This window comes from Nyctibius grandis, chromosome 9, assembly GCF_013368605.1.
Source record: "Nyctibius grandis isolate bNycGra1 chromosome 9, bNycGra1.pri, whole genome shotgun sequence".
Lineage (NCBI taxonomy): Eukaryota > Metazoa > Chordata > Aves > Nyctibiiformes > Nyctibiidae > Nyctibius > Nyctibius grandis.
This window is the reverse complement of record NC_090666.1, coordinates 6,295,145-6,322,755: the sequence shown is the minus strand read 5'-3', so window position 1 is coordinate 6,322,755 and position 27,611 is coordinate 6,295,145. Positions and strand designations below refer to the sequence as shown.

At 33.9% G+C, this 27,611-nt stretch overlaps 1 protein-coding gene across 1 annotated transcript in view; it reads left to right on the top strand.

Moving 5' to 3' along the window:
• Nucleotides 1-27,611, top strand: part of DNAH7 (dynein axonemal heavy chain 7) — a 118,133-nt gene that overhangs the window by 46,235 nt on the left and 44,287 nt on the right. The window contains exons 27-41 of the mRNA XM_068407193.1: nucleotides 787-999; nucleotides 2,089-2,187; nucleotides 5,579-5,827; nucleotides 8,797-8,946; nucleotides 10,025-10,207; nucleotides 11,031-11,207; nucleotides 11,521-11,652; nucleotides 12,317-12,541; nucleotides 13,650-13,847; nucleotides 17,814-17,969; nucleotides 19,703-19,871; nucleotides 22,297-22,423; nucleotides 23,300-23,519; nucleotides 24,731-25,603; nucleotides 26,456-26,685. Of these exons, the coding sequence (XP_068263294.1) occupies nucleotides 787-999; nucleotides 2,089-2,187; nucleotides 5,579-5,827; nucleotides 8,797-8,946; nucleotides 10,025-10,207; nucleotides 11,031-11,207; nucleotides 11,521-11,652; nucleotides 12,317-12,541; nucleotides 13,650-13,847; nucleotides 17,814-17,969; nucleotides 19,703-19,871; nucleotides 22,297-22,423; nucleotides 23,300-23,519; nucleotides 24,731-25,603; nucleotides 26,456-26,685 (3,401 nt within the window). The remainder of the gene's footprint in view (nucleotides 1-786; nucleotides 1,000-2,088; nucleotides 2,188-5,578; nucleotides 5,828-8,796; nucleotides 8,947-10,024; nucleotides 10,208-11,030; nucleotides 11,208-11,520; nucleotides 11,653-12,316; nucleotides 12,542-13,649; nucleotides 13,848-17,813; nucleotides 17,970-19,702; nucleotides 19,872-22,296; nucleotides 22,424-23,299; nucleotides 23,520-24,730; nucleotides 25,604-26,455; nucleotides 26,686-27,611) is intronic.

Below are 27,611 nucleotides of genomic sequence, written 5' to 3'. Positions count from 1 at the left end.
GTTTTTCATTAATTTCTGTTTTTTCTTATTTTTTGGTTTGATCTGAAGGGACTTGTGTTTTTAATGTAAGAGATTTCTATTGAGTTTATTATTGAGTGATTGTTACAAGAGTGCTACATCCTTTCTTACCCTTTAAATATATTTTACCTGTGTCCATAGAAAGAAAAAGAAATCTGAGCAGATATTTTGATAAATTAATAAAAACGTAGAAAAGTACAGTCTTTGTAAATATTTCTTAGAACTGTCTGGGAGGTTTACTTACTAACACATAGTATGAATACAAGATTCAAAAATACTACTTGTACAGATGAAAGAGGATAATTTAAAAAAAATCCTGCTAGAATATGAAAAGTAGTGAAAGTTTTGTCTGTTTGAAAGTATTCTGAAGCTTGTTTGGTAGAACAATGGTAAAATTCAAGCATAGGCTGCAGCTAAACAATGCTAGTAGGAGTCTGATAGTATCAACTTATTTGTGGTGGTTGTATTGCAGTCCCCTATTCCTTCTAGAGCTTGTGGAGTTTTATGTGTGTTTGTTGTTATTGTTGAATGAAGACGACATATGGCCATGAATTGTCACAATGGAAAATAAAGTATTTCTAAGCATTTATGGAAAGCCATTAAATATATTGTAGTCATCATCGTGACAGTTAAATTTAATTAGCTGTCACTGTATTAATGAAATAATGGAAAAAAAAAGAAAGTGTTTTATGTAATTGTAGAAAAATTTGTATATAATAATGTGATATTTTTTTTTCTGATGTGATTTGTCATATATATGTTTAACAGGCTCTCTTTAGAACAGTAGCTATGATGGTTCCTGATTATGCCATGATTGCAGAGATTGTTCTGTATTCTTGTGGTTTTGTTACTGCTCGACCTCTGTCGGTAAAAATTGTAGCTACATATCGTCTGTGTTCAGAGCAGTTGTCTTCTCAGCACCATTATGATTATGGAATGAGAGCTGTGAAGTCAGTACTCACTGCTGCTGGCAACCTGAAGGTAAATGATTTTTTGAATTTTCTTTGTCATCCGGTAACTTAGTAATGTGTCTCTTTCATAACAGAAGGTACACTATCCTACATAAGGCCAAGTAGCTGTTTAAAATTTCATCCCATGATACCTATGAAAATGAAAAAGGTATGTATTAGGGCATAAGCTGAGGAAAGTCAAGAAGAGATAAAGCTACCAGGCCATTCACCATGCCACTTGTCACTGAATGACGTGCCTATTAAGTGTGCTGGTTATCTTTCAAGAATTCTAGTTAAATGTGAATTTACTGAGTTGTTTGGCATATTGGCCACTGCTTTGCTCTGCTTTTCGTATCAGGTTCATATGCCATAGTATGTGAACACTTTCCAGTAGCACACTGGCTTTGTTCCACATGTGACTTTGATCATTTTTTTATCTTTAAGAAAAATGGTGTAGGATACAGTATTTTGTTTTGGCTTGCATGGTGGATGAATGCATACATTTTTACTAAGAAACTAAGCTGTTGTTTTATTAATGCAGTTAATATTTATTTAGATAGACTAGTATAATTTACAATTCTCTTCCATTCTATTTTTTTTTTTTTCAACCTATAATCTTACTGTTACAAAAAAGCCCCTACAAAACCCAAAATCAGTAGCTAAGCTATGTATTCTGGCAAAAGAGGCACGTACACTTTTTAAATTTTGTTTTTATAACCTGGGAGAGAGATCTATAAGCAAGCTTTATAGAATTTCCACTTTGCTGAATGCAGTAGTTTTACATCAAAGTAGGGAAAATTATCCTTCTTAGGAAGAAAAGGAATACATCTTGGAGAGAAAAAAAAAATCAGTGGTTTAGGAAAAAATGTCATATCAGATTTATAGTAACACCCATCACTGGGCATAAACCAAAGTGAAAATGGCCTGACTATAGAAACCTACTGCAAACACCTTGATATGGATGTATAATCATACATCCAGAACATATGTTGTTATCAGTGGACCTGAACATGCCAAAATAATTGCATAGTTGCACAACAGGAAATGTTCAGTAAACCAGGCAAGTTTAATGTCTGTTTTTGAAACAATAATAATTAACATTATTTTTTATATTTTTTAGCTGAAATATCCATCGGAAGATGAAGAAATTTTGCTCCTTAGATCCATTACAGATGTCAACCTGCCTAAATTCTTGTCTCATGATTTACCACTCTTTGAGGTAGAAAACATACAGACTTTTAGTAATGTAAAGAGCTTGCTAAAAACACTAGTTGATAAAAATATTATGTAAGAGGTTTATCAGAGAACTTTTAAATCTAGCCTGTAATTGTTTTAAAACTTATTCTTAACTATTCCTTCCTAGCAAATATAGCGAGCATTTTGGTTTTGATAGTTTAGACCGATAAAAGTTTCTGCCAAGTCTACTGCTTGAAATGGTAACATACTATTTTTTATATATCGTATATTCAAGATCTCAGAGTACCTTATAAGTATTCTTATGAAATAGGTAGGTACTAATAAGAGAAAATTTGGATTTTCATTTAAAACATGTGCAAAAAACGGTAAATAGATGAAGTGACCCACATTCATTCTTATCTTGAGTTGATCTCAGTATGGAACTGAGCTGGAAAAAGTTATCTGTAACTTGCTCCCTTGATTTACAGGATGCACTAACACAGTCAGTCTGTGTCCTAATATGTGCCGTTTGGATTGGACTTCTAATCTGTTACCACAGGATAGGTGTGTTTAATATACCTCTGATTGAATCAGACCTGCCCAACACAAATGTGAGCTGTCAACTTCATTAGGAAAAGTTTGCAATCTTCTTGGGTAGCTGTGAGCTTTCTGTGTCCTGTTAGAAAAAGAAGAAAGGATCTGGGCTGGTGTACGTAGATGTTTGGAAACTGAAAACATTGTCCTTCATGTGTACCTTTTTAAACATTAGTGGAAAGATCGTATGTGGAAAAAAAATTGTTTCTTCGTATACAGCCATGGGAATTTGTGTGCAATTATACGCTCACAACATCAAAAACTCATGAGCTGTTTTGCATAGTAATAGGTATATTTTAGCTGTCATATTAGTTGCAATTATATTTTCAGTGCATAATACTTATTTTTGTGTAATTTTATAATGGAATAAAATGAGGTAATTTCTATAAGAAAACATCCATGAAGGCATGAAATTATTATGGAAGCTCTTTCCTTTAGGAATTTTAAGAAAGAGCCTTAGAAATCTGAAGCACAGAAAAGGTAATTGCCTTGCCCAAAGTTATATGAAAACATAATGAATTAGAAACTGAACATATGTCTCCGGACACTGAATCTAATTAAAATTCTGCCTAAATTATGCACTTGTTCCTGAGAACAAGTCATGAGCATGAAGGGAAATTCTGTATTTTGGTAAGTTTTGAACTAGTGGAGATAAAGTAGAGAAGTTGTCTGAAAAAGTTGAAGCATCTTTACTAGTTTTTTCTCTGAATATCAGTTTTTAAGAATAAGAATAGTAATGTTAAGAATTTAGTGTACAGAAATGAAGTATATTTATGAAGTAATACTATACGTTTTTCACTTTCGTAGAATAAAAAATGTCTGTTGCTTTAGAGATTAAATAGCCTTGCATATACTAATATTTTGCTTGTTGCCATATCCCAAAAATAGGAAAAATTTTATAAGTTAAAACTAGGAAGTATCACTTATCAACTTGTAAACAGCAAAGGCAGCTAAGGAATATAAGGCTAATAAATAGAATTAAAGTAGATTATTATGTCAGTACAGAACACATGCATGTTACAAGGAAAAACACTGACAAATGAGCATGACGCCGTGATGTCACTGTAGTTAGTTATCTGTTATGGGACAGATTTTTAAGGGTCAGCAGTAAGTTAGGTCTAGAGAATGTGGGAATTGTAATAACCTAATTCTGTTAGTTCTGGAATAAAGTAGCTTTCTTTGAAATTCTTATCAGATACAGAAAGAATTATAAAAAGATTTAAGTTCAGCAGAGGTAACGTAATTTAAAATTTTAAATATGATTTTAAGAATTATTTCCATTTTTATTATGAGAAATATTAATTTCTTCCTTCAATTTATATAGCACACTTGAAAGAAATGGGGAAACAGCCATGTCCTCCCTCATTCATTTTCATTTTGGTGGTTTTGCCTTTGTTGTTCAGGTGTCCAGGGTAGTCAGGTCCATCTGGCTTGAGATATACAGGAGGTCTTCTGTTTATGTAGGAGCACGCAAATGATACATACTTTCTCTCTCTTGTTTTGCTCAAAACTCTGCTTCACTTTGTAGTCAATCCATATTTTTGAATCTTGACTTTTAACATTTGAAAAAATATTTTCCTTTAATACTATCTGTAGTATATTGCATTGAGACTATCATAAAGTCTTTGGGCCTTATTAATGGGTTTGTTTATAATATTGATGCTGCTCTGTTGTGGAGAGAACACTTTTGCCCAGCAGTACAACTTATGCTGTGATACTAAATGATTTCTTTTAATATGGTATTCCTCTACTTCTCCATATTTATGTCATCCATTTTGTAAGAAGGAAATGATTAAATAGACTTTTTTTTTCTCTCATTATCTTAGTTATAAAATGTAGTAGGCATAGGAAGACCATGCTCTAGCACAAGTGTATAAGTCTTTAATTCTTTAACAGAGAGTGTGGAGAAAAAGTGCAGGAGATGCATGACCAGTGGAAATTGTACATCAAATGTGTTTCAGACAAGAAAAGCTGCTCACCTTGAACACAGCTTGATATTTCTACTTGGGAAATATGATTATTTTCATTGGAAAAGCCCTGGTTTTGTCATAGTCAATTGTAAAACATGTCCCTGGTAGCACAGAACGTTAAACATATATTTTAATACAGTTAAATAAAAAAAAAACACTTTAAGGTCAGGATGTGGTATGCTCATTAACATATTAACAGTGGAAACTGACAGTGCTAAAAGAAAACCAAGGCACACAGTAGGAGGAAACATACATAGTAACAGGAAAAATGTCAAAATAATGCGATTCTAAGTTCACCAATAATTGCTGTCATTGTCATTTCTAAAGAATGTGTTTTATTTTGAATGTTTTTTCAGTAATCTTTGCTTTCTGAGTTGAATACTGCAGGTCTGTCTAAATGAAATGATAGAGCAGATTCTTTCTCTCATTTGTTTTGTCTTCAGTTTATTCTGTATCTTTCTTGTTTTGTTGTAAGCAAAACTGCAGGATCTTTGCTTTTAAATTTATTTTTCAGTTAATTATTTTTCAGTTATTGAGGAAATAAGGTAAATGCTTTCTCCACTTTTTAATTGCAAGATTTATAAACTAGTTTAATAAAAGCTTATGTTTATCAGGAAAGAATATGCTTAGATACCTTCTCTGTTTGCCCAGGTAAATATGAAAAAGATACACTAAATAAATATCAACAATAAATTACAAAGCCAGAATTTTGGCTCAGACAAGGGTGACATGTGAAATTCATAATTATTTTATTTTAATAAATATAAAAATAACACTAGTCTGCCTAGTGTTAACAAAGGGTTGATTACATGAGTTTCAAACCAAATTCCTGTGAAAATAAGTGTACTTTCCAATTAATTGTTTGGATAGGGTATTACATCTGATTTGTTTCCTGGTGTGAAGCTGCCAAAACCAGACTACAATGACCTATTGGAAGCCATCAAGACCAACTGCAATGCTATGAATTTGCAAATGACCGATGTATTTACTATGAAGATCCTGCAGATATATGAGATGATGATTGTGCGTCACGGCTTTATGATAGTTGGAGAGCCTTTTGGTGGAAAAACGTGTGCATATCGAGTTCTGGCAGGAGCATTGGGAGACTTATGTGAGAAGGTATCTAAACATTTTTATAACTATTTCTAGTGAAAAACTATTTTCAAACAAATCTTATAAACATTTTAGTATTTGTACTGAATACAGAACTTTAAGGAACTTAAAAGGAATAGCTAAAGAATTTGATTGAGAAGCTGTACTTCCAAACTTACTTAAGATAGGATGACCCGATTTTAAATACACACATTTCATACATTTCATGCGTTTCTACACATGGCATTTTCTCTAAATTCTTTTGTTGGATTGGACAAGCAATGAATTAGCTACTTGAAATTTTATGATAAACTGTTCCTTGTGAAAGCTTTATACCAGATTTCCAACTTATTCACTTGAGAGCTACTGAACTCTCTTTTTAACAGACATTCAGTTTAGAACTACACCAAACAATGGATCTGCTTCATAAACTTATACAAAGTTTTGAAGATTTTCTGATAAGGATATAATAAACCCATGTAAACCCAGAAACTAAATAGTCTCAAATTTTGATTATTTTTGAAACGAGAGTGTTTCAATTTTTCAGACAAATTTTAGATCTGAAACAAATCCAGGATCCGTTCTGCTAAATAACTTCTCACCTGACATAGGAGAAGTGGGTAATAACTGTTATTTGTGGAACATATAATTGGTCCAGTAGTGTATATATATACTATATATAGTGTGTATATATATATATATATAGACACACACTATACCAAATCTTGCTTAAATTCAAGCCATCAAAATATTTATGTTTCGTATGGGATCTCTGAATCCTGCCACTTGGGCTGTGGAGGCTTTTGCAGAATAATTGAATCATAGTTACTTTCCTTAGTATTCTGTGTTCTAAGGACCTCTAGATTCAGTCTGGTCTGCTCTGCTAGGATAGAATGGAAACTCAGTACAAGGCACTTCTGTAGCCATTTCTGAGGTGAAACTGGCCCACTCGTGGAAATCCAGGCACTTCCAGAGAAAATAGTAATAACCATGAAGCATAAGTGGTATTCAGGACACTGAATTTCTTCAGGCTGGCTGACTGGAAACATGCAACCAACCACCTTAGCAAAATTGTTTCCTTTCCTTAATGGTGACCTTCAGGCAGACACCTTGTATTTTTGTGCAGATATCAGCAAGACTAGACTGGCTAGACTTTCACATTGGTATTGATATCAAACAGAAGTCTATTCTTATGATCGTTTATTATAAGCTGTTACTTATTTGCTTCCTATGTTATAAATTCTGAAGCTTTTGCTTTAGGTATGTAGGAGAAATTCTGTTCCTGCCTTTCACTCCAATAAAACAATATTTAACTTTCTGCTTTTCCTTTTAATTCAATGAATCATTGTCCACTCCTTCCCATTTTTGTTTGTTAAGGAAAAAATTATGTGGTAGAGTAAGAAATTTTCTTCTGATTATTTTCTTCCTATTAGTTCAGCTTCTCAATTAACTCTAAGGATTAATTTAATGGCCATCACACCTATTGGAGTTTTTTTCTTTTTTCTTTTTTTTTTCCCTGAAAGAACTGGTATCGAACTAATCAACACAATTTCATTTTGATTATGATAACAATTGCTTTTTTTGGAGGATTTTTACCATCTTGAATAAAATCTTCTCATTCATCTGAACTGATTAGTGTTTAGTTCTGGGAACTCTAGCAACTGTATTGGGACTATATCTGAATTTTATAATTAGGGAGCATTGTCACGAGTAAGATGAGAAGGAGAGATTTGTGATGAATGAGATAAGAAGCTGCTAACAGAAATAATACAAAAGAAAATTTTAATGTACTTCCAAATCTTGAAGATTATAAATCTAAATTTTTGTCAGTGCAACAGTGTTTTGATTTTTTTAGCTGGGCAACTGTGACAAAGTTGCTGTACTCAGGGGTTTTTTTTTAATTGTATTTTTGTCACACTTGTGTGTTTGCTGTCCACATAGCTTATAACTCTTTCCAAGAAGATGTTATCCATTTTCCCCTTTCTTTAAATATTACATTTCCCTCTGAATATTCATTTTGGTGAAATAAAAAAGTATGTTAGAATGAATTATAATTCAATACAAACTGTCAGAAAAAGAAGTTGTAACTATGCTTTTTTAGAAACATACTTTTTTCTCCTTTGAAATAGTACAATAAAAATTCCTGCATTTTATATTTCATGAAGGGAAGCAAAGAAAGATTATGTGTATCAGTGGGAGGAAGGCAGTCAGAACAGGCATGAAATGATGCCGAACTCCGGATTTCTCAGTTCAAGTTCATAAACAATAGGGCTACTTTTGGAAAGAAAGAGGGTTTTTTTCTTAAATCAGGGGTATCTGTTTCTTGTATTTTAAGGCTATAGTAAGTAGGTGTTTAAATGAGTGTTTGCAGTTTGTCACTTTTGCTTGTAATTCATTCCTGTAGAACAGTGATCTCTGATGTGTGCAGTATTAAATGTCATATTTAGTCACAAGGAGGGAAGAAAGAATCAGTTGAAGCTTAAAAAGTAAAATTAGATATCTTTACATGGTTTAAGTAAAAAAAAAAAAAACAAAACCCTGAAACCCAAACCAACTTTGTAACGCTATTTTGACATCAATCTCAGAAGTTTATCAAGGCAGTCATATTTATACCTTAAACATGGGAAAAATGGGATAGAGAGACAAAAGGGCTTGGCCTGTTGTAATCCCTGTGACTGTAAGAATAGAACTTGGGTCTCTTGATTGACTGCCTAATGTTCAGTTCACTAACATTGAAAAAAAGAATACCGTTTTCATTTATCAAGCCACTGTTCAGTATTAAAATTAGATTTCCAACTATGATAAAGTTGGGATAATTACCTTTAGACAATGGTAAATTATCTTTCAAATGTAATATGTGTAATGCCTTTCCTGCTGTAAACTAATGAAATTTTAATGAAGATTTAATAATATGTAACTGTAAAATTCAAAATAAAACAAATAGCATAATAAACTGCATGTTTGGTGTTAAGACTCTATTACTTTTGTGTCTTCAGGGGCTGATAGAAGAAAACAAAGTTCAGATCACTGTTTTAAATCCCAAATCCATAACAATGGGTCAGCTATATGGACAGTTTGATCCAGTGTCACATGAATGGTCAGATGGCATCCTAGCAGTCAGCTTCAGAGCATTTGCTTCATCCCCAGTAAGTGCTTAACAGGCTTAGAGCATTTTGGGCCATGACTTCTCAATGTATACATTTTAGATTTGAATTCCATGTTGTTTGCACAACCATTGTAGGATTCATATGCCTAATTATTTGGATGCAGGGACTGCAGTTTGGCTTCATTATAGTATGCTCCAAGCAAAGTGCTTTTTGGATGCTGGTGAATTAAGATTTGCATTTCAGAAGTCCTTATGTGAAGAAGAAGGAGTTTTTGTTTGTTTGTGTACGTTATAAAGAAATGAATATTTAATCTTTCTACCATATTATCACTCCTTATTTTGTCTGATTATGGCCCGTACCTGTGCTGTTTATGTAATGGGAATTTTAACGTTTATTTTGGAAGAAGTTGCTGTCTGAGTGTGGCTTATGGCTGACCTTCCATTAAAGTCCATTGAAATATTTTCATTAAGTATAATAAAGGACATATCTACCTGACAGATACTTTACCTTTTACTAGTCATTGCAGTGTCAGACTCTTTGCCCCTATAAGCCTAAATAAACTAATAGTATATTGAAGTTGATCAGTGTGAAGTTTACCATCTCTAATATTTGCAGAACTGCACAACTCGTTTGTATTTTCCTGTAAAAAATACGATGAATATCTATGAGTATTTGCTTATATTGTGAAAAAAAACCCAGATGTATTACATTTAGATATTACCATATTCCTTAAATTAGTCCTATTGTCTTCCATGGTAAGTGTGCAGTAGGTATTATTGGTGAGTAGTAACTTCTATTAACAGTCTCACTGTGTCAAACTATTTGAATATGTTGCAGTTTGACAGAAGCAATGTGCTGCATTGCAAGTACAAATGAAAGAAACCAGTCAAAGATATTAACTTTCTATAGTTAACTACAGTATATGCTTTAAAGTTATAAAACTAAATTGTCAATATAGATTGTGATTTCAGAAACTGCTTGTGAATACAACTTTGTACTCTGAATATTTTCAATTATTTTTTGTGGAAAATAAATTTAGATCTAAAATATTTATTTTACAGTAAACATAATAAAATAAGTTGCAAATATTTGATTAAAAATATTTTCTGCAAACCAGACTCCAGATAGGAAATGGCTGGTTTTTGACGGACCAGTGGATGCAGTATGGATTGAGAATATGAATACGGTGCTTGACGATAATAAAAAGTTGTGTCTTATGAGTGGAGAGATCATCCAAATGTCACAGCAAATGAACCTTATTTTTGAACCAATGGATTTAGAAGTTGCTTCTCCTGCTACTGTAAGTACCTGTCTTTGAAAGACTGATTACAAATGTTTGATTATTCTGTTCTAATTTTTAAAAAATGAGCTTAACTGAGAATAGTAATTATAAGTTTGTATTTCTCTGATATATGTTTAAAATAAAGAACATTGTAACTTGGTTTTCTTGTTTAAATTTTTCATAATCTTAAATATGATGTGAAAAATTACATATTTACATATGTAATGTAAATTATGTATACAGAAGACCCTGTAACTGTTCAGAGTCTGGCCCTTGCAAGTGCCTGACATGAAAAATAAAATCATTCATGTGCAAATCTTTAATCTCCCAGACAAGTTCTGGTAAAACCAACAATCACTGCATTTCTGGCACCTGTCTGTAGCTATCACCTATCTATATCTATTTTTCTGATGACACTTTGTGGAATACAAAAATTTTCTCTTTAATATGAATAGAAGTTCAGATAATAATATAAACAGAACAAAATATCTGCATAGTCATACAGGGAAGAAATTTTTACTTTAAAATGATATAACAATTAAAAATTGTTAGGCACTCTAGTAGTCAGTTTATTATCTTTTGTGACCTTAATGTTCGGAACTAACTCTACGTAAGAAGAAAATCTGTCCTTGACATTAGGTCTCCTGTTGGCTGAAGAAATAAGGCTAAGTTAGAAACTCGTCTGTCCCAGGGCTCACAGAACCCCACTGTACACTTTATACTGGCTTCTAATAATCCCAGAAGCTGTGTTATAACACTGAATGTTATTTTAAGTTCTTGTAGATAGGAAAAAACTTCGGAGATCACATAAGATAACATGCACTTGTTTGTTTATTTTTAGGTTTCGAGGTGTGGTATGGTCTATATGGAGCCCCATATGTTAGGCTGGAGACCATTAATGATGTCTTGGCTAAATACAATGCATTCAGGAATCAGCTCCGTGCATAAAGAATTTATAATAGCCCTGTTTGACAGAATGGTTCCACTCTGTCTTGAGTTTATTAGGAAATACACAAAGGTAGGATAAAGAACCTTTCTGAGAAACTAAGAGTGTATGAATTATTTTCACTTTTAAATGCTAAAGGAAACAAATGGTTTTATTTGAACTGTATTAATTTATATTTATTAATTTTTAAAAACAGCTGTTAGGGTGAAGGCTGTGAGTGAGGTTTCTGTGTGTATTGTTTAATTTGCTTCTGAATGTATTTTAGACACATTTATTTACAAGTTTTTTTTATCTTCACGGTGAAGAAAAAGACCCCTCTATCTATCAGTCTCTTTTCAGTGAGTAAAACACACCTGAAACTGAGAGTATTTCTTCTTTCTTTCAGGAACTGACTCCTACTTCAGATACAAACTTAGTTCGATCACTAATGAATCTGATGGACTGCCTGATGGATGAATTTGCTGATGAAGTCAAAGTTAAAGATATGAATGACGATGACATTTTCTCTTGGCTTGAGGTAGGCAGTTTGTTTAACATAGAGAATAGGGAATTCTAAACCAGGCTTTAGTGAAATGGAGTTCACAAGCAATGAAAACCTATATTTCGTCATTAGAATACATATTGTGTAATGTCCATTGAGGAAAATACTATTACCTTCTTTATAATTGATACATAGTTGAGTCTGACATGTTTGATGTCTTGATATAAATGTAATGAATTTTATACAAACTAGCCTAAATTGCATATTATTCTTCAGTTTCTAGTATCAGTTTATGATTAGTTAGATCAACGCTATCTAAGGTTTACAATTCAAGGAAAGCCCTGTTAACAAACATAGCCATCACTGTATGAGATAGGCCTTTGAATAATTGCAAGATAATCTGAACTGTTCTGGAATAAAAAGCAGTCTATGCTTGAACTTTCCCAAAATAATGGCTCTGCGCTGAGCAGGTCAGGCATTTTGCTGCACAACAAAGGTGATCAGATGCTGATAGTTAACATAAAGGGTGTTCTGTTTTACCAGCAGCATGGTTCCATGCTATATACATAAAATCAAGTTGGTCCAGCGTAATTCTACTGTGATTTATGGCAAAGGTTCTTATTCATTTGACTTCAGTGAATAAGAACTTTGTAATATGCAGGTACTGAAGTTACATTTTGTTTTTTTTTTCCAACTCTAGGGTATTTTTTTGTTTTCACTCATATGGTCTGTAGGAGCTAGCTGTAAGGAAAATGATCGACTGAAATTTGACAAAGTTGTGCGAGAAATGCTTAATGGACCGCTTAGTGAGGAGACAAGACAACAATACAAATTGTTGAGCAATATTGATCAGCAGCCTTCAAAAGCTTTCACAGTTCCATTTCCAACAGAAGGAACAATTTATGATTATCGGTTTGTCAAAAAGGTGAGGATTGCAAAATACGATTTGGCCTTCCATTTTGAAGTAATCTTTTATGAATGCTACAAGGTGTGTATTGTTGTTGTAAATTTGTTTCTGCTGCCTGCTTCTTTTATCACTGAATAAGCCAGACACCCATCCTTGTAAGCTAGTGATGGTCTAGCGTTCTGGCTGGGACTTGTAGTATCAAAGCCTGTCTTTTTGGCTACCAGAATAATTGCCTGTTGTGGCAGAACAAATTTGCAGAAAATCTGAACCGTTTTTTTTTTTCTGTTTTGTTTTTTTTTTTTATTCTTGCAATAATCTTGCAAGATTATTTTATCTTGGGTTTCAGCCCTTTTCTTAGGTTGAAGAAGCACTTCTGATATGCTTTAGTCCGTAACTCTTTCATTACTGTAGTAGGCTTCTTCTCTGCCTCTTCTTCTCTGCCCCTTTTTCCTGGGATTAGGATGTGAATCCATAGTGCATCTCTCCCAGCTGGAGAAGAAAACTTCACACACTGGATCTAGTATGCTCCAGAGACTCCAAGATAAAATAAATGTACCTTTTTTTGAGTTTGTCATTCCTGTGCAGTCCTGTTGCAGTGCAATGAGAGTTACTTCTGTCTAGATTTCAGCCTATGCCTGATTCCTGCATCTTGCCAAGGAAAGTGGCTGAGATTTCAATCAGGGATAGAGACTTTATGTCTTCCGATCATAATCCATTAAAACACGTTCTTCCAGTAAAGGGGTTTTTATGTTCAGAGGTGGAAACATGCCCCCTCTAAGGAAACACTTAAGGAGAGTGCTATCTGGTACTATATATAATGTATATATAATATATGTATTTTCACATTATATCTATACAAAATATGTGTACAGATATAAAAGGTAAGATAAAGTCCTTGTCTTTCAGTAGTTGCATGCTTCAGGTACAGGCGTTGTGTTTCAAGTACTCTCAATTGAAAGCACTGCATTCTGAAACAAACCTATGAAATTATTTTTTAATCCTTTTAAAAATTGGTTGATAACGCCATCTCTTAAGTCATAAAACTTTGATCTTTCTATTTCCATTGGTTCTGTGCTGTTTTTTCCTGTTGATTATAAATATATGACTTTCATCTAAATTAAAATAGGGATCAGGAATTTGGGAACCCTGGGTGGAAACACTCAGTTCAGCTCCTCCTATACCTCAAGATATGATGTTTAATGAAATAATTGTACCAACTCTGGATACTGTTCGATACATGGCATTGATGGAATTGTTGACAGTGCATCAAAAACCTTCTATATTTGTGGGGCCAACAGGAACTGGAAAAAGTACCTATATTACTGTGAGTACTTTTAATAGTGACATTAGATGTAGTTACAAAAGGAGTAAGATGAGGAATAATTTAATAACTTTTTTTAAAAAAAGAAAATGAGACATGAATTGTTGGATATTATGAAATTAAATTATGGGCAACTGAAAATGCAGTTGCATAGCAAAAAGTGGTGGTTTTTGGTTGGTGTGGGTTTTTTTGTTTGTTTGTTTGTTTTTTCCTCTGCACTTCCAGACTAAATTCTTTAGAAGCACCCAGATATCCACTGGAATAAGCTGCTAATAGAACCCAAACAGAACTATTCAGTTTGGTTCCTGTATTGATTTACTTTGCATTGTGATTATAGATATAGTTGGGATAGTCCATACAGACACTGATGCACAAAAGACTAAACCATTTAATAAGACATCCACTTGGGATTACTCAAAACAACAAGAAAAGAAATGCTTACATCCTACAGTTAGAAGCAGCAAAAATGTGTGCTGCTATTATTGTGGAAAAGTTTAGTAGATAACCTTTTCTAGTCAGATGCTACTATGGCAATTCCATGCACTGGAAAACAGGGAAGACCAAGAATTTTCTCAATGAAAGAAATATAAAAGCAAATTAATAGCAGTGTTACCAAAGAATTCTTTATAGAAAAAGACTGCAGTGGGAAGGGGAAGTGGCTAGTCAAGATCTTCCCAGGCAGTTTTCTTCAGATGACCAGTTAGCTATAGCTGGTCATTACAATGAAAAGCAGCCGCCCATTTCAAGAGAAATAAATTTTAAATCAAAACAATTGTGTCCTGTTTTATAGAATGCCAAATATTCTTTACCCATTTTATCCTCGTCTTTGAGAGAAAATGAAAAAGAAACACTAATAATAATGGTAATCTAATTTGACTATAGCTTTTGGCAGTACCCAATTTCTGTTTTTTCTGAAACAAAACCTTCTTGGCAAAGTGCTAATACTTGATCTAGTTTTAGGATTTTTAAGCTTGATGTAATCTTCCTGTAGAAAGGAAAAAAAAAGGATAGCTATTTTCAGTATGTAAACAGTTAATTGTTTCAACATGAGTCTTTCATTTTCTACGAAGCAGCAATGTCAACGATTGTTTAATATTTAAAGAAGTTATGTTATACGTTGGTATCTTATATCAGCGTCTTATCTGGACTAATATTATATTGCATATTTCTATATATGACACACAATAAATTAAAAAGACTGTTAAGGTAGTAAAATTGGGAGTTCAGAAGCAAATTCAGCCTTATACAATAATTTGACATCTCTTGTGCATTCATTATGATAAACTCTTGAATTGCATGATCGTACACTTTCTTCCCCCTGTAGGATTCCAGTCTTACCTCTATGGGTATTAGTCTATTTATATTAAAAAAAAAAAAAAGGCTCTTTTATGTAAAACCTCTGCTCCTCTTGCAGAGCTTCAAAAGCCTGCAGTAAATTCAGGAAAACAGCAGCTTTGGGGGATGGATTCTGTCCCTGTCAGTGACAGAAGTCCTTTGTAACAGTAGACAAGTCACTTAAGTCAAACTTTTCACAGGCAATTATTGTGTTCCTCGTTTTCTGGAGGGCCAATTTGAATCCAATTCTGATTTGCAGAAGTGCTGTTCTTAAAAAATCAAGTTGTTGTTATATAAGTTAGATGTCTAACTGGATAATATTTTGCCCATTACCTTTCCATATCTTTGTACTGGTGTGTACCATAGAAAAGCTTGTAAGAAAATTATTAATTTTGTATTTGAATATTATTTGATTTCTGTTTATTAAATAAGATGAGCACTGAAGAGAAAACAAATCATTGACAGCTGTTTTTTAAGTTACCAGCGTGCATTTTTATATTGAAAGAGGCAAGATATACTTAGTTCTGAGTGTGCCTAGTGATAATCAAAACACATGATAGTAAGTAATAAAAACGTTTAATGTAAGTAATGACTTAGTACAGCCAAATGCAATATATTTCTCAGAGCTTGTGAAATTCTAATCAAAGGGAATAACAATCTTGTAAAAACCATTGTAACTTCAGGTATTAGAATAAGAAATCAAGATAAATGTTTTTTTTTATTTTTTCAATGTCTAGAAATACTGTTTTTTCTCTCTAAAGGGATAAGTCAGACTGTATAATTGAAAGCAGATTTTATTATCTTTTTGAAATAATTGAGTCATCATTATTTTGGGATAAAGTATTTCCTTTTTTTTCATCTTCAGTCAGCAAGTGATGCTTTGTTCATTTTAATTTTGTCATGTGGTTATTAAAATAACAATATGGGTAATATAGGAAATTATTCTAATAGTCTAGATTAAAAATGTTAGATAAATTGTAATTCTTCAGACAGATCTGGCAGATACTGTGGGTTAAATCCTGATACTATCAATCTTTCTGGGAGACTATCGAAGCCTGACAGTTAATGGAACTGTGCCAATAGAATGTTCATGCTATTGAGGTTCACGTGCAGACATTTCCAAATTCAGCATTTTTCACTGGATTCCATCTAGACTGTGGGAAAGTATACTTTTGAGGCAAAAAGGGGATATGTGAGTGGAGATATGGCAAAGTCACTATTGCATTGTTAGCTGATGAGATTCTCTAAGTAAATCGTAAGAGAGAAGGAAGAAGCTGTTCCTCTGAGCAGCACAAAATTGATTTTATTTGTTCTTTTTTTCCTCCAGTATATCTTTTTGTAGAGGAATTTGCTTCTGTTGATTGCTCCCGTGCAATCAGCATGAGGCCTGTGTACACACAATTGTTTTGCAGAGGGAGCAAAACTTGAAAGTTATATAAGCAGATAAAATAAATTTGTCTGTTATTTTTCCTTTCTTTTGTGTGATAAAAATCAACTGTGAAGTTACTGACTAAGGATTATTTATCTTAGTTTAGTTTTTAAGTTACTTTTCTGAAAGAACTTTGAAGAAAATAAATTTTAAGACTGGAAGGAGATCTGTTCATAAAAGACTGTTCCTGGAATATTGATGTTAGAAATATAACAAAGCATAAATAAAACTCTTGTTTATAATGAAGAATATGACTAGTTTCTACTGCCCAGTTTGCTTCTGGGATGATAGTTAAGAATGTGATATTTCTTGGGGGTTCAGAACTGATCAAAAGAATAAAAGAAATATGGCCATTGAGTCACATTGCTCTATAGTTTCCACAAATTTTCATTATTAAAATTTTGTGCAGCAGCTCAGATTTTTCCTTCAAGGATAGAGATTAAACATTCTTTCTGTGAAAAGACTATATGGTCTGGAAGGTCCCGACAGCTGTTGACAGAGATTAGCCTAGTCCTTAGAGACATTACTTTACATGCAATAATGCTCTGTAGCAACTGCTGGAAGGATGGAAAGGGTATCTTCACATGTGGATAAGAAATGCGTCCCATTCAGTCTTACTTGAAATGCTGACTTGGATCCAGATTTCTCCCAGAGGTTAAATTGCATCTAACTTAAGGGACTTTCCAAAGTAGTTAGCATTATAAAATACTCCCAGTCTTTATGGTAAGGCTTATCTTTAGGCATTCTCGCTATGCCCTTCAAAGGAGATATTCCTGGAAACTCTTCAAAACTAGGCATAAATATTTGGACCTGTGGATACTTTTGCAAATTTGGGTGTGGATTAGTACAGGCAATATGTATCAACTCTAACTAGGACTATGAAGTATTATGTGTACAAAATATTACCATACTGAATTTATATAATACACTAAGTAGATTTTTTTTGAGAAAATGTGAAAATGTCTATATGGAGGTAGAAATTTTTCTCTGACAAATTAAGTTTATTATGTTTTGAATTATTCAAGAATATTGGTTTATCTGATGAAATATGATTATTATAGTTATCTTAGAGATAAATTACTGTTTTATCATTTTAAATGAAATAAAAATGGTACAAAAATGTCTGATTGCTATTTGCTAAATTGCTATAAAATTTGTTTATCTATGTATATAGTTTAACTTTCTCCTCTTCACAATCCTTCCAGAGTTTTCTTTTAAATAATTTGAATAAAGAAGTCTACAAGCCACTGCTCATTAACTTTTCAGCACAAACTACAGCAGCTCAGACTCAGAATATTATAATGTCCAAGCTGGACAAAAGGAGAAGAGGAATTTTTGGACCACCTCTTGGGAAAAGAATGGTAACAGATATATTTCTCTTTGTAAATAAGTGTTTAAATGCAAACAGATATGTAAATGCATTATTTTCTCAACTGGTCACAGGTGATATCAAGAAAGGATGCTCAATTTGAAATAAACTGTCAGAGTTCTAATTCTTCTAATTTAGATCCTCATGTTTCTCTTCTTTCTCCCTTCTCCCACTAATATGCACCCTGTTTTAATCAACAGAAGAAAATGTGATATAGTATATGGTATGAATAACTGTGAACAGCATTATCATACTTCCCCCTCCATATTTTGTGTTATTATCCTTGAGATAAGAGTTTTGTATGGGTAAGCTTGTTGCTGGTGTGAAATCAAGTGTTGCGAAATCAGCTTTGCGTGTGAGATTGGACTAGATGAACTCCAAGGTAGTCCTTCCAACCTGAATAGTTAAATGATTTTGGAAGCATTAATAGAGATTTGAATATTTTATGTTATCATCACTGATGCCTGCCAAACCCCTCAAGATCAATTCAACTGAGTACTCAGAAGCTCGAGAAGGATATTAGAGTAGACCTCTCTTTTTTTTTTTCCTGCAGTGGGCAAATCCTTTTCTCCTCTGTCTAGTGGGCAAATCCTTTTCTTCTCTGTCTCTGCAATGAGACTGAAAATTGAAATCTAAGGAGTTTCTGTTAGCTCTTTTTTCAACCCAGATTATGGAAAAATTTAGCTTTTAAGGAAAATTTGAAAATTATTATGGTTAAAATGCAGTGATAGAGGAGTATGATTTAATACTGGTACTTTTAGGATGCCAATAGACTTTTTGTATTTGCAGCCTGGTTTTTTTTTTTCTTATTTTCAGTATTTCCTAGCTATTATTTAATAAATGCTTGCTATCAAGAGCAAAATGTGTTAATGTTAGAAGTTCCTTAAGGAAGTACCATTTAAAGTTAAAGTGTTTTAAGGTCTTCCCCCACCTCACCCTCCAAGCTATTCTTTTAAGATGTATTTAGCCTAGTATTAAAAATGTAAAGATTCTTTGAAGGGATAAATTTTCTCTTGACCTGTATTGTCAAGAACATTTCAAACCATTTCAGTATGTTGCCCAAATTGCAGTGCTAAATAAGATACAAGGCCCATGATTTAACCTGTTTTTCTTTTGACCCAATTTCTACTCTGTATCAGTTAGAGAATGAGAAGAAAGGGGTATAAAATGCATAAATGTGTTTCTAGAACTTGCATCACTTGCATTAGGTTAGTTGCGTGAAGATGTTTCCTGATCAGCAGTGGCCTGTACTTTAGGAATAGCAGTGCCAAGAAAGATGTGATGTTTAACAGATTTAAAAACAGAAACATAGTCTCACAGGAGTTTGAGATTTTTGTGAGTCTTCTTGACTCCATCTTTTTTTTTCAAGAAAAGCCATGTAAGTAGCACAGTAAAGTTTAAATAGTAAATATTAGTTTACCATCTTTCATTAAATACATTCAGAAATATGAAGAGAAGCACAGTTTTTCTCTCCTCTATAGCTATGTTTTGTGATGGCTTTACAGTGGCACAGTTACTTCTTAAGTTTGATTTTTGTTTACCTCAGCAGCAGCTCCATTAAGAGCTTAGGGCCACTTTTAAAAACCACGTATTTATGTGTATTACTCCCATTAATTTTAATGGGAATTAATTGATGTGCAGTATTTCCAGAATCAAGCTAAATGGTGGCATATATTCAGTAAAATAAAAAAAAAAAAATGCAAAATCCTTTGTTTTTCTTTTCAGGTTGTGTTTGTAGATGATGTTAATATGCCAGCACGAGAGGTCTATGGTGCTCAACCACCTGTTGAATTACTACGGCAGTGGTTAGATCACTGGAATTGGTATGACCTTAAAGACTGCTCAGTGATTAAACTTGTAGATGTTCAGATTGTGTGTGCAATGGGACCACCAGGTAAGAGATGTCTTACGTGCTTTTTCCTAATTCTTTGGTTTCCAAAGGCTGAATGCTTATTGATGCATAGTTTTACAATTTGGATCTTTATGGCTAGGGATAGGACTCAAGGAACCCTTTCCTTGCTTGAAACATGAACAGCAGTCATAGTAGAGTGGTTGAGGAGCAGGAGAGAGACTACACAAGCCTGCCAGGAAGAAATACGCTTTTCAGGAAGACAAGAATGTATCTACAAAGTGTTTACGAAATCCCTTTGGTCTAATGAGACCCTCCATTGGCCTTCAGTCAATTGAGCTATTTAGTTAAAAAAATTGAGTCTGGCATATTTTATCAGTTAAAATGAGGACTTAATGTTTCTTTGATGTTGTGTTTGCTTTTAAAGAATCTATACAATCTATTTCATTCACTACAGCAGGAATCGTGTAACAGAATTTCTTTTCACAGAATTGTTCACAGCCCTGTCTCTAGCATACCACTTAAAAAGTTTGTCATAGCTGAGCACATTTAGTGTTTTCATCAGGCTATGATTGCTGCTTTCCTTCTCTTTTCTGCTTCAGCCTCCCTGGACTTTCCTCCTTTCTTTTGTAGAGTTGTTTACATGCAAAAACACACACACAAACATGCCACTGACCCTTCTCCACTGATACTACTTTTGTGTTTGGAACCATGATGCATGCCCATGGGATAGGGGTCCACTGCTATTTCACCTATCTGGTTTCCTAAAGAAGCAAAATTGCTTCTTGCAATCATTTTAAATTAGAGGGAATGTCCATCCACAGTTCAAAGCACTTGATCTGAGTATTAGTCTGTGGAATAACTGCAGGAGGAAACTGTGAAAAAAGTTTAAAATTTTATGTCTTCATTTTTCCTAAAGTTTAGGTGAAGTCATGACTTGTGCTATGTTCTAGCATAACTTAATTGCAAAGGTCTCTGTGTTTTTGTTTTTTGGTTTTTGTTTGTTTGGTTGGTTGTTTTTTTTTGCATAAAATAAATAAATAGTCAAAACTTGGAGGTGCTTTTTCTGTAAAGCATCCCTTCATGCTATGTTCCTGTTCCAGGGTGACAGTGTAGAAGTGACTTTCAACTGCTCTGAAATTGGGTCACATTTTCCTTTCCCAGGCAAAGTTTGTAGTCAATTTTGTCCCAGTACTCTTCTGGTTGAATGCTGAAAAATGGACTGGTCAAATGTAGGAGTTCTGGTCCTAACTATTTGTGTCAAATATCACAATTCAGCTTCAGGCTGAAAAAATTATTTTAGTAGCTTTGTACAGGGAGCTACTTCCAGAACTCACAAAACTATATTCTCCTTTCCAGCCTGTGTTTTTTTTTTTTTTCTCCTAATAGGAAATGAAAATCCGAAATCTGTAGGTGTATGTAGTGCTATTGGAGCAAATATAAAGCTATATAAAGAACATTTAAAGCTGTTTTGTTTAAGTTAGGTTTAAAATTTGTGTTGGAAAAGGATTATCTTTTGGGTAAAATTCATATTTATATCCCAATAGCTTGTGTAATTTTGCCATCAGTGTACAAGTAAACTTCAAGAAGCATTGTAAACTGCTGTGTCTGAGGGATGATATTAGTTGGGGTAGAAGGAAGTAGAATGAATAACTGGCCTATTTAGCATAAAATACTGAAATTCCTCAGCATGTGCTAGTAGTGCATACACAGTTAAATATAGACAATCTGCTTGCAGTCTCAGGTGGCTGAATGTGAAACAACTCCAGACCAGCAGTATTTTAGTTTCATTAGTGCAGGGTCATGCCTGAGCTACAGTGTCATGTGTGTTAAAAGAACTTACCATGATAATTTGGTTGTCCTTAGCTATGCTCCTGATGTTAGAGATGGTAGATTGCCTGCTTTTCAGCTACTTTTTTCTGATGTGCTGCCATTAAGAAGGTTGAACACTGTGCAGCAGCTTAACCCTGAATTCCAAACAGAAGGAGCAAGTATCCAATAAATTTCTGTTTTACATCCCCTTATTTCTATACATAGCTTCATTGTCCAAACCACAATCTACTCATAAAAACTACTAACTCTAGAACTGAGATAAATTTTAAATTGAATAAAGTATTACAGCATTACTTGTAGAGGCATCTTTCACTGGGATGCTTTGAAATTCGAGAACATGGGTTTGGAGTTTCTAATAAAAGTTTTCTTTTATAACAGAAGCATAGTTAAAATAGTGTCGAATCTTTTTATCTATAATTTCATGATTTCAATCTGTATTTTACATACTATTGGTTACAGGAGAACAGATTGACACTGAACTGCATTGTTGCTTTATTAGGTTTATGACAAGGCGTGGTACTTTTCAGTGTGAGCCTGCTACCTGAATCAAAGATGAATATTAGAAAAAAATTGCTAGGCTTTTACTGTTTTATTTTGAATTTTTTCTGTTATAGTATTAATGCTTTCTAATATTTAGGTGGTGGTCGAAACCCAGTAACACCGCGATTCTTGCGACACTTCAATACAGTTACTATTAATGAGTTTGATGATGAATCCATGTACACAATTTTTTCTAGAATCTTAGACTGGCATCTAACAGTATGGTAAGTGACCTCTATGTATTGGGAAAAACCTAAGTCAGTGTTTAAATTATGGTACTAGGAAGTCTCCAAGATATGTTTGTAGGACACTGCTCTTGAAAAGAAATGATAATCTTTTATATCCTGTGCCTTTTGACTTATTCATTACTTCACAGAAGTAGGGCTCATCTTAACATACTCCAATGGTAAAGTTCCTGTTCCGAAGTCTCTAACAGAGGTTTAGATTAGCTGAGGCTAATTCAGTTAGTTGAGGTATTTCTGTAATACAGTATTCTTTGATGTATAATAAATAAAAATAGGATTTGGTTAATCATTATTCAAAGAATAGAACTGGGAACTGCTCCTAAATTTCCTGTGGTTTGAGAAGCCTTACTCTTTCTTTGGCCTTTTGCTGCTGCATAATTTTTAATTCCATTATTAGGAATGGACTTCAACTTTCATTGTCTATCCATTCTGACAGCTAAGCCCCAAAAGATGCTCACATCCTGTTTCCAGACCAAGTTTGTGATTTGATGGCTTCTGACACTTTGAGGGAGAAAAGTCCTAGAAGACAGCAGGGGCTATTTGACCTGACTTTCCTGTTGCTGTTGTTAGTCATAACAATGGGGGAAAGGGGTATAATTATCTGTCTAAGACAGCTAAATTTGTCAGCATGTTCCACAGTTACTAGATCTGATTTGCAGAGTTAATCTGTTAATCCAGTGAGAGAACTAAGATTTGTAAAACTGCCTGTGAGGAAGTATAAACATAGAACTTAAAAACTGGTATGAACTTTTAAATAAATCAGTGTACATATACAATATTATTTATTAATTCACATGCTAGTATGATGGAATTATGAGAATCATTCTGTTCTTACCACCTTTTATAACTTATCAGTTATAGCTTTCCATCACAATATGTAGAACTGACTCCGCAAATTATTAATGGAACCATGCATACGTATAAAGAAACTATGAAGAATCTGCTTCCTACTCCAGCCAAATCTCACTATTTGTTCAACCTCCGTGACTTTTCACGTGTTATTCAAGGTGTTTGCCTGTCAAGGCCTGAAACAACAGAATCTACAGGAATGATAAAACGTCTCTGGGTTCATGAGGTAAATCGTCTAATACCAAGAAATTATATTTATTATAAATAAGAAAAAGACGTGGATTTGTGTATTAATCTTTTTGTAATGCCATCTCCTATTGGCTAATAGCTGTAAATTAGTATCACACTCATGAGAAAGGATTTTCTATACTGTCTGGGCAGAGGAAATCAGACTTTTTCAAAGAATGAATCATGCCTTAGTAGACAAGTTGATTGTCGATACCTTCACTTTCATGTGACTATGTAGTCTCTGTTTGCTGCTTTGAACACCTGCACAGTCTTTTCCATTTCTTCTCTCCTTCCTCAAAAAAAACCCAAATCATCAGTGACAAGAACAGCAAGTAGTCCTGGGTCACTGGAAATTTTTAGTGATTTAAAGTTTGGTCCCTACATTTTGGTTTTACTTCTGGGCTTACTTTGGAAGAAATTCTTGAGCTTACTCTCTTCAGCAAATGCTTCCTGTCTTTCAGTCATAATAGGATAGACACACTGAAAGAGCTCAAGTGAAACATCCTTTTTAAAAACAAGAGGAAAAAGCCCCATATAGGTGATATCTGCTGTTTGTTTTTTTTTTCTGGATTAAATGAATGCAAGGACATTGATAATTGTTGCTTTTTAAATATTTAGCTATAGTTCATAGAATCAAATCAGCATAAAGTGACCATGGAAGAGATCTTTGGTGATCATCTAGTGCATCATCCTTCCCTAAAGCAGGATCACATAAAGAACTTTTGAAGTGTGTTTTTTCTAAAAATTTCTGAAAATTCTCTAAGGATGAAGGATGTTCAGACTTCCAGGCAATCTATTCATGTTCTTCACTATCTTTTTCATTAAAAACATTTTCTAATATCCAGCTGCAGTCTTCCTTCTTGAAATATAAACCCATAACTTGTCCTGTCTAGCTGTAGTGGAAAGACCAACATGTTCCCTTCCTCTTTGCAGCAGCCCTTTATGCATTTATGTAATAATGTTTATAAATATATATATGTGTGTGTGTATATGTAATTCTGTATGAATTTTCACTTTAAGTCAGAAGTAATATTACTTGGCTTAACTGTTCAAATTAATTCTAAATGTTTTTTATTATATGCAATGAAGTTTAAGATAGTTTGTATTTTGAAACCTTTTTCAGAATTGTATTTGTTTTATCTTGTTTAAAAGAAGTATAAATTCAGGAGCAGAAGCAACTATTTAAAAAATTACATTTTTATTATACAGGTTCTTAGAGTGTATTATGATCGCTTGGTGGATAACCCTGACCGGGCTTGGCTTGTTGGATTTATCCAAGAAGTAGTGAAAAATTACTTACATGAAGACTTTCATGAACTTTTCCAGAATTTGGACTTCAACAATGATGGCAAAGTGGAAGAAGACGACTTACGTAGCTTAATGTTTTGCGATTTTCATGACCCTAAGAGAGAGGACACTAAATACAGGGAGATTAGTGATGTGGATCAATTGAGATTAGTTGTAGAGAGTCACCTTGAAGAGTTTAATAACATGAGCAAAAAGCCAATGCAGCTTGTCTTGTTCCGATTTGCTATAGAACATATTTGTAGAATTTCCCGTATTCTGAAACAGCCTCGCAGCCATGCCCTCCTTGTTGGTGTTGGAGGTAGTGGTCGACAATCTCTTACTCGATTAGCAGCCCATATGGCTGAATACAACCTTTTTCAGGTTGAAATAACTAAAAGTTATGGTATCAGTGAGTGGCATAAAGACTTAAAAGTCGTACTAAGAAAATCTACTGAAGGCGAAATGCAGGCAGCTTTCTTGTTCACAGATACACAGATTAAAAAGGAGTCATTCTTAGAAGACATTAACAACTTACTAAATGCAGGTGAAGTGCCAAACCTCTTTGCAGTAGATGAGAAGCAAGAAATTTGTGAACTAATGCGTCAAATAGATCGCCAACGGGACAGGACAAAACAGACAGATGGCAGTCCAATAGCTCTTTTTAACATGTTTATTGATCGCTGTCGAGATCGCCTTCATATAGTACTGGCAATGAGTCCCATTGGAGATGCTTTCCGTAATCGTCTTCGTAAATTTCCAGCTCTTGTCAACTGCTGCACGCTAGACTGGTTTCAGGTGAAAACAAAACCTTTGTTGGGCTTGTTATTCTAATGGAAATGCAATAGAAATGTGACTTCAGCCTTTTTTGTAGCAAGTAATTCTCTTTGGTCAAGTTAGCAGTGAAAAATGTATTGAATTTTCTTAGTCTCATATTTTAAATTAGAACTGTTCTGACTGTAATAAAGGCCAGTGTAGGCTGAATGCAAAATCATCAAGAAGATAACTGTCTGATTGTGGTATAAGAGTATAACTGAATGAACATAATGCTGTAGACATTACACATTTAAATATGTCATATTTGCTTCTATTACCAGGACTACTAGCATCTAGGGTGCCAAAATAGTTTGAAACTGAAATACCTGTCAAAAATACAGACATTTTTTGATGCAGAACACCAGATTTTTCCCCACTACTCTACAATAAAACTGAAGGTTTATTTCTAAGATCTTTCGCACATAACAGTCAGACAGAATATTTAAGATGTAGAATTTAATCATAAAGAATCTGAGGAACTTGAATTTAATCAAGTTTTATAATGTAGTACTCTAAAGGTTATTTTGAAGAGGAAGAGCACAGACAGTTACACACACATGGACGTACTGAAAATGCAGAATGGATGTTCCTTGTAGTAACAGTATTTCTACTGGATGAAATAAGGCAGTGGGCTTGAACTGGATCCCTAAGCAGTTCAGTTCTTTCCAGTTCTGTTATTGTTCTATTTGATGATCTTTTAATCATGAAGTAATTTCTCTGTGCCTCAGCAACTTTATCTATGGAATGGGGTAAAGATACTTTTTTGAAAAATGTTTTGAGATTTATGAGTGTGAAGTACTGAATAAGAGAAAGGCATTTATTCATTTGTTTTAGACATGGCCTGAAGATGCATTAGAAGCTGTTGCCTCTCGCTTCTTGGAAGATGTTGAAATGTCAGAAGAAACTCGAAGTGGGTGCATTGATATGTGTAAACGCTTTCATATGTCTACCATTGTTTTATCTGACTTATACCATGCAGAGCTTCAAAGACGCAACTATGTTACACCTACTTCATACTTGGAATTGATCTCCACTTTTAAAAGTCTACTTGAAAAGAAACGCACGTAAGAATTTATAATATGACCTTTTTTAGAGGAACGCAAGTTCACAAAAATATTATTTTCTATCTCTTATAGCTAATCTGAACAAAACAAGTGAATTGTTTTTAGTTAATTTAAATTGACAGAATGGTAGATGGATAAAATGTACTCTTAGGACACATGCTTCCTTATTGGACAGAAGGTCTGACTTGATGCTCTCAAAATATACTTGCATTAGAGCACTTGTGACATATCCCTGGTGATGTTGCTATATGTTGATTATGTATATTATGCTAGAGTAACTAATGCAGCCTGATTACTCTGTGGTTCTCTGGAGGATGTAGGGAAGATGACATCTGAGAAACCAGCTTCCAAGATGCTGGGTGCCGTTGACTTGCTAGGAGGGTTCAGCTGTGCTGTGCCTGTGCAGAAAGTACCTCTGTATGCCAGTGCAAATCTGTTCTATTCTCATGGCTGGTGAGGGAAAGTTCCTTTTTCTTTCCTCTCCTTCTCGTTGATAAGACACTACCATAATGATTAAGACAAGTGCTTAATTTGATCAGCAGGCTGTGTGAAACACTGTATGCAGCAAGAAATTCCAGGAATAAAGGAATACAGTTTTGAATGTAGTGATCCAATGCCTTTGGAATTTATTGATTCTGACGCTGTTGGCTGTCCCCAGAGCCATTAACGTTCTGCTGCTAAAATGATGTTCCCAATTATATTAATTCTGTTTCAACCTCACCTCAACTAATGCTCTTCATGAGTGTATCCCCATCTCCTGCCTCTCCTTTTCTTGTCTGTTTCTACTGTGCCATCTTGATTTTGTAGCTCCTGCCAACAGAGGCAGAAGCTTAACAATCACTTATTTACCTGTAAGTGATCACTTATTTATCTATGTCTCAATCTCTAGAGTATATATGATAGAATAGTTCAAGACTATGGCTCAA